Here is a 7,342-nt window from a genome sequence, read left to right as displayed (position 1 = left end):
CCTGTGCTATCTGGGGTAAATCTCTGGAAATCTGTCAAGGACATGTCTGGGTCACATTTCACCCTTTGAAAATAATTATTTTTATATATTTTTATTAATAGGTACTGTATGTGTTTCTGTACTGTAGCTCAATTGGTAGACAGGTTGTGTTGACAAAATGTGTCCTATGGTGTGACAGCAAAAATTTAGAGAACAAACTGTTAATAATATATTACTTTATATCATTTATATTATAAAATAGCAGAGATTTTTCTTCTTTGTTAGTTTTTTTCTACATTTTTGTCACACCTTAGAAAGGTACAGTATATTCGTCAAGTACCCCCATACTGATAAAAAATGTACAAAAATTAAATGTACATAAATGATATGATTGTAGGTTGAAATATGACCCATGCATCATTTCTGACAGATTGCAAATATACATCAAAATCTATTGAAGCAACCAACCGTTCAGAAACTGAGAGAGACTTTACATAAAAGGAGAAAAAGAGAGAAACAGACCACCAGATAGACAGAAAGAGTGCATGTGTGTGCAGATGTCATTATAAAAGCCTGTCTTGATGTCAAGGGGTCTTTAGGGGTCTTTCAGTGTTTTACACAGAGACTTGACTTCTGATTGACCCCTCACTGATTAGCCCGGTCACACAGAGCTCTCCTACGAAATGAAATGTAATCCATAAGGGCAAACGCACATGAATGTGCTTTATATTAACGTATGTTTTCTTCGGAGATATCAGCATCTGGTTGACGTTATTAAAGGACTGAATTCATCTGGAGTGATTCATTTGCGTCCATTCACAGCTGTAGAGGCCAGACCTCCATCTGGGGTGTTAAGTTCTTCATGTGACCTTCACCGTCCACCCTGACTGAATTTTAATCTGAAAGTGAGAAATGATTTTATAAAGCCCAACAACCTTTCAAGTCAAGTCTGCTGTTTAGCGAGAAAACAATGTCAAACTTTTAAAAGCAATCTTTTCTAGCAATTCTTTTTATTATGTTTCTCAGCATCTTGCTAATTCAGACATGACCTGACAACTGAAATGCTTTGATCTGATATTATAATCGATACCATTTTTTAGCATTAAATTCAACATGAATTCAAAAATGACCCTATTTACCTTGTTTTTGGTCTTTTGTTCACAAGTGATCTTTTATTAAAGTATAACTGGCTCCGCCTCTCCTTTTCTGATGATGTCATCTAAGGCAGTGGTTCTCAGACGTTTCCGTTGTGCGACCCGCTTTGTGTAGAGTGCATCGCTTTGCGGCCCCCCTTATAAAAACTAATTATCTTAAACTTATCATTTTAATTAAACCAAAAACTAATTCTGTTATACAATCCTGGGACATCAATACTTTTGGTTGGTTATCTTATTTTTCTGATGTTTGATTATATAAAATGTATGATAAATGTCTATATTTCATATGATGCCACAAAATCTGTGGCCCCCCTGGATCCATCTTGGGGCCTCCCAGGGGTCCACGGCCCCCAGTTTGAGAACCACTGATCTAAGGCAGCTCAGGCTATTGGCAAATGTTAACCGAAAGCCAAAGAGCTGTTTTGGCTGTTTTCCGACATTGTTTTAGGGCACAAAGCATTTCTTAAATTTTTGCACTTTTATTTTTAGAGATGCTCTTGATGGTGAACTTGATATTCTGCCCTCACGTCTTGGTCCAAAGCCTCTTTAAAAATAGGTGCCGACAACACTTACCCACAATACAACTCTCATTAAGATCCGGCTCTGGTACGGAACGCCCTCGCCATCCAATCAAATTTCAAGATGCATAAAATCAAGTCCCGCCCTCCATTATTTTCCCACTGAGTATTTTGTTTCACTCTGAAATACATCACATTATGGTTGTAAAATGGGTTGCGACTGCCATTTCACATTGACTTTAAAGTCAAGCGTTACGATTTATACATCAAAACTCTCAAAAATCAGATTAAACTAATATTTAAACTAATCCCTATTCATTTTCATATAACTGAACCCATTGATATATTTGCTGGGTTTATCTGAACAAACAAGAAGAATGCACATATCCGATCAAATTTCCATTTAATGGAAAACGTGTTTGAAGGATTGGAGATGTGAATGAGAATTACAGCAGCAACACAGGAAAAATAATCCTCAAATATGAATTCATCACACACATTCCTCGACACCCCAACCTGGAGAGTGACACGTCGCTACATCGCGAACACCTCATGCTCTCCCAACAGTTTCACTTTAAAAACGAAAAAAGTTCAACTACCCATTACCATATTTACACAGAAAATAAGATGCAATAGTCACATTCTGGAAATTTCTGAATACAGATATACATGTTTACATATTAACACCCATACTCTGCATAGTGCTCTAAATATCACACGAAACATATTCCTCTTCGGTCTAGACCGTCTGTGTGCAATTCAAAGATGTCGACTAACGTTACACAAAAACAGAACTGCATGTTTTTGACACCGTAATACTGTAGACTAAAGTGAAACGCAGAAAGCATTGACAATTCGGGAATATTTCACTGCAAGCCATTGGTACTGAGGTATATTGTTTTGTTTTACGTTCCTATTTCACAAATAGTTCCTTCGCTCACAATAGTCAGGGACAAGCGTCTGCAGACATTTTGCAGATCTATATACTGTATATATATATCATGGAACACAAGAGGATCATTTTGGTTACATTTTCTGACTGATGGTGGGCTGATAATTATGCAAATGAAGATATTTAAGAATCATGAAACTCTTTGAAGCATCTGACAGCTATTGTTGGCTATTTCTGAGATGGTCTGGTAATGACAAACGGTGACGGTATCTGAATAACGCGTATCGTAGTTTACTTTATTGCACATATATTTGATTATGTCAGGTTACATATAAAATATCTCACAGGCTTCTTTGACAGACACAGAACGACGGACACTCCAGTAACTCCTTTAGATGCTTCTTTGCAGATTCTTGATATATTTTCAGGTTTAAATCTTTCCAGTGCTTGACCGTTTTTGGTTCGTTCTTGATCTCTGGATCATCGGGCAACAAGTTCTGCTTCCACACCCACATCTACACGCTAATGATGGGAGTGTTTCAGCAGGTCGGGCTGCTCGCGCTGGGGCCCAAAGAAAATGGTGCAAAAGGAAAAAGCGAAGGGGGAATAGAGACCATCTCGAGAAGGAAGAGCCAGTGCGTGCGTCCTAATCGGCATAAATGATAAAGCCAGAGAAGGTGCTGTACTTGTTGTTGTTCCCCCCGTGGGCTTTGCCTCCGTCTAGTTTGATGTAGATCTCATCGCCGGGTTCCAGATGAAGAACGGCACTGTTGCTGGCATAGTCGTAGTTCTGATCTGCGTCCTGGGCAATGGCGCTGGCACGGACCTGCGGGTGGAAAGGAAATTTTAGTCCAAAGGTTTGCATATACATTGTTGTATACTTGAACATGCTTGGACCTGAAATTCTGGAGAAAAAAAAAACAGAAAAGGTTAAAGATCATTAATGATGAAGAAATTTCTATTATATTTTGTTATAAGAACACTATCATCATGATATCATATGTTAATGCCACACCCCTTAATAGTTGGTATTTAAGAAAAGCACAGAATGTTCACTTTAAGCTACACCAGGGCTTAAAGGGCATATACCGTATGTCATATAGTAAACTTTGCAAAGAAATGGGAAAAAAAACATATTTGGTCTCATGAGGATCTAAAATGTAAGCATCAATGCAAACTGTAAATTAGCTCAGGCATATAAAACATTCATTTCTGGAGAACAGACAGAAAATCCTATAAGTGGCTTCTGAATATGTACTGTTCATAATGTGTGTGTTTGGTGTTACTGGAAACATGAAAGTGGAACTGCTAGCTATTGCATTTATTATCAGTTTATTTTAGAGTTTGTATTTAGGTGTAAATATATTTAAGCCATTCATTTTCACCTTGGAAAAATTGGTTCGTAAGGGATTTATTTAAACCCCTGCATTAGCTCAAATTTGATACCCCTTTGAGATATACATGTAGTTCATTTGAGTAGACAAATGTTGTTTTTAGTCCCCTGGATCTTGTTATTTAAACAGCAGAAAAACAGGAAAAGAGACTATACTGAATTAAAATGCATTTCTTAAATCAAAACATGATCATATTAATATGATACTACTAGACGTTTGACAACTAGTACTGGAATAAAATGATTATTTAGAATTGTATACAATTATTATGATTATTATTTAAACCACATAAATAACAATAAGGTTGATATTTCTAAAACAAATAATATATTAATAAACAATCAATAATCATCTTAAGATTTGTAGCTATAGGTCAAACACCACCTAACTGTAACCTGAGCAGACTTATGTGTGCTAAACTATTGCAAATGTATAGTTTATGTGTTTAAATATTCTCTGAATTAGGTATTATTGGAGACTTTTAAAAATGCTTCCAGAAAGAACACAGTTCAGAAATGGTTAAACTAGTTTTTATTCGGATGTTGTGTAATAAACCAAATATTTATTTCGTATGTGTGCTTGAAAAAGTGTTTGTGTGCTCACCTGGTTGTTCTTACACAGGTCAGCCCACATGCTGGTTCCGTCTCCTCCTCGCATGAGCACATGGTAAGTAAAGAAATATATTCCCGGAATGGAGCAGGTGAATTTCCCCGTGGTGGGGTCGTAATGATTCCCAAGGTTTGTGACCACATCGTCAAACTTCAGCAGCTCGTAGCCCTCGTGTTGCTTTTTGAGCCCTGCGTAAAAGGCGATTTTGGGTACGGTGCTGTAGGTTGCCGCGCTAATGGCACCGGTGGCCACGTTCGGTCCCGGTTGCCCCGGTAATCCAGGTCGTCCCGGGTCTCCTCTCTCTCCAGGGGGTCCGGGCGGTCCAGGTTCCCCAGGTGGGCCCCTCGGTCCCACTTTCCCCGGGCGCCCCGGTTCACCTTTCGGACCTTGTATAAAAGTTGGTAACGACTGCATGAGATTGCTGTCCCGAGCCGTGTCTGCCGATACGGTGCTGGTCGGAGATTTCGTACCGTAAGGATCGCAAACCATCCTGCAGGTGCCGAGCATCTCGTAATGCGCGGCGGAGGTCCCGGCAGTGCTCACCAAAACCGGGATGAGTATCACCAGGACCAAAACCATGACCACACCGAGTACCCCAGCCGTGATCAGCCGCTTCCTGCCGACGAGTCGCGTCAGGACCGGCCGATCCTCCTGTCTGCTTTTGGGCGAAATTTTGAAGGCTGGCGAGGGACCCCTACGGAAAAGAAAAAAAGTCCGATCGGTTTTCTTATTGAACTTTTGGCCGCGGCCCCGAACGCTTCTCTTTTTTTCTCCTCTTAACTTCTTTTCTGCTGATGTTGGCTTACTCAAGTCGCACTAAAACGCGCAGCCCTGCCTCAGCATCAGCACCACTCCAGACGCGCAACACCATCAGCATATCTCCATGTGGACAGCCAAAGGACAAACTCCACTGACACACGGAGAAAAAGCCCTCGAACGCACCCGGTTATCCTTCCTTTGCTTTCCTTTGTGCGCAAAAGACGCGGTGAACTGGGAATCGCCGGATAAAGGTGGATGTCATGAAGATCTGGAGAAGATCTGTGAGTGTGTGAGCGCGAGCGCAGCGCAGGACACGAGAGGGAGGGAGCTCGAGCTCTGTCTTAAAACACCAAAACGCAAAACCACAGGCACTCAAGAGATCTAAAAACTATTCAAGAAAGACAAAAAGCAACTTGAACCAATTCACACTTTAACTTTTCTATATAAAAAATAGTGGCCGTCACGTAAGTTAAAGCAGCCACTAGCTGCACTTTGGAGACCATATTTTTCGACTTCGTATAGCACTTTTGGGTGTTATCATTAATTCACCTTCAAGCAGTTTCAAACCTGTATATAACTCCGTGAGTCCTTACAATGGAAGTCCAATGTTGTTTGCTTACCAACATTCTTCAAAATAAAAATTTGTGTTCTGAAAGAAACTCATACAGGTTTGGAATGACCCGAGGATGGATGAATAAATAAAAACTATTAATTTATTTCTTTGGGGTGAACTGTCCCCTCTTAAAACTTGCCCCAGCTTTCTTTCATTTTTTAAATAAACAGCGCATACAAAAACAGGTTATTGCAATTTCAGTTTAAGAAAGTTTTAAACCAGGTGCTTGAAACATGCGGAATCACTGCTGGACAAAACAAGCTTTAATGCAATTTTCCACATCCGATCACATCCCCATGTGACAACTAGCCCCGGTGTCCTCTATATGTAAAATGGATAACAAACACTATAATAGTTTACAAATTAGACATTTTGACGCCTGTTTTACCAAACTGAAACATCGTTCTTTATAAACTTTTAGCCATGCAACCCCAACTTTTTTCGTCAAGTTGACGTTCTAGGTCACTGCGCTGTAAAAAATCATGCTATCGGAAATGTTTATGCACCATTGCGTGCGAAGTCCCTGAGAATGAACTTTGAAGGTAACAGCACAACCGCTGAACGACACGCTTGCCGATAGTATAGACCTGCTAGTGACGGGATGCCACTACAGGGCGAAAGAACAGATCCTTCATTTAACTATCTGGGAATCGACCTCTCCCTGCTGCACAGCGGTTTAGAAGCATCTCTTCTACATTCAACAGGTTCTTCTGTTCGTGACCATTACTGGTCGGCTCTAAGTGCTCTGTTGTCATTGGATCTCTTTTGGAGGTTCTTTTGAGAACATCTGAAAACGCCAAAAATGTACCTGACTAGGAATAATCCTCTGTTGTGTTGTTTTGATTCAGCGAGGCCAATTATTCTTGGACAACACAATGGCTTCCTATTCATACCGCTTACCTTGGGTCTGGGTTCAACAGCTACGCCGTTTCATCGGTCGGCATGGGACCTGCTCTCCAGTGGAGTTTCCCCCATCCCATAAATCAAGCTGCAAAAATCAATGACCTCGGTTAGCGAGGGCCGTAATGCCCTTCAGCGTACGAGCGGCATAGAGAGTACGCAACGAGAAATCGTTTTAAACAGGGTGATAACACGGACTAAACAAACAAAAAAAGTAATCAAGCCAAGCAAAGTCACTACAAGTCTGTAACTCAAAGAAGGGAAAAAGACATTCAAGGATTTTCCGAAAGGTCAGTGAGTAATTGTCGGTGGTGACACGTGTTGGCATGCACGGTGATCCATCGCCATTCACAGTCATTTTTAAACTTCAACGTCCTACTTCCTATCGACACCGGCAGAAGGATGGGACAAACTCGGGTTGGGATCTAAAGAAGCGTTTCTCAGCACAGCACGAGATCGATTACCTGAAGACTTTGGCTTGTAATGAATGTCCAACAGTTTGCGGCAAACTTTGAAACCAC

General features: G+C 40.5%; 1 protein-coding gene across 1 annotated transcript; it reads right to left on the bottom strand.

The window, feature by feature from the left end:
• Positions 1-2,040: 2,040 nt before the first annotated feature.
• c1ql3a (complement component 1, q subcomponent-like 3a) lies at positions 2,041-5,360 on the bottom strand. The gene is made up of 2 exons (XM_057322440.1): positions 4,544-5,360; positions 2,041-3,372 (listed from the first exon to the last, which is right to left on the bottom strand). The coding sequence occupies exons 1-2, from the start codon at positions 5,126-5,128 to the stop codon at positions 3,193-3,195; spliced, it is 765 nt and encodes a 254-aa protein (XP_057178423.1). The 5' UTR covers positions 5,129-5,360; the 3' UTR covers positions 2,041-3,192.
• Positions 5,361-7,342: the final 1,982 nt, after the last annotated feature.

Source organism: Triplophysa rosa, linkage group LG23 (genome assembly GCF_024868665.1).
Source record: "Triplophysa rosa linkage group LG23, Trosa_1v2, whole genome shotgun sequence".
Classification (NCBI taxonomy): Eukaryota; Metazoa; Chordata; class Actinopteri; order Cypriniformes; family Nemacheilidae; genus Triplophysa; species Triplophysa rosa.
This window is presented reverse-complemented; position numbering and strand designations above follow the sequence as displayed.

Coding starts and splice junctions, on each gene's coding strand:
- c1ql3a (XM_057322440.1), bottom strand. CDS start 5,128: ATGGTTTTGGTCCTGGTGATACTCATCCCGGTTTTGGTGAGCACTGCC. Junction 3,373..4,543: donor ACCTGTGTAAGAACAACCAG/GTGAGCACACAA, acceptor TTCCACCCGCAG/GTCCGTGCCAGCGCCATTGC.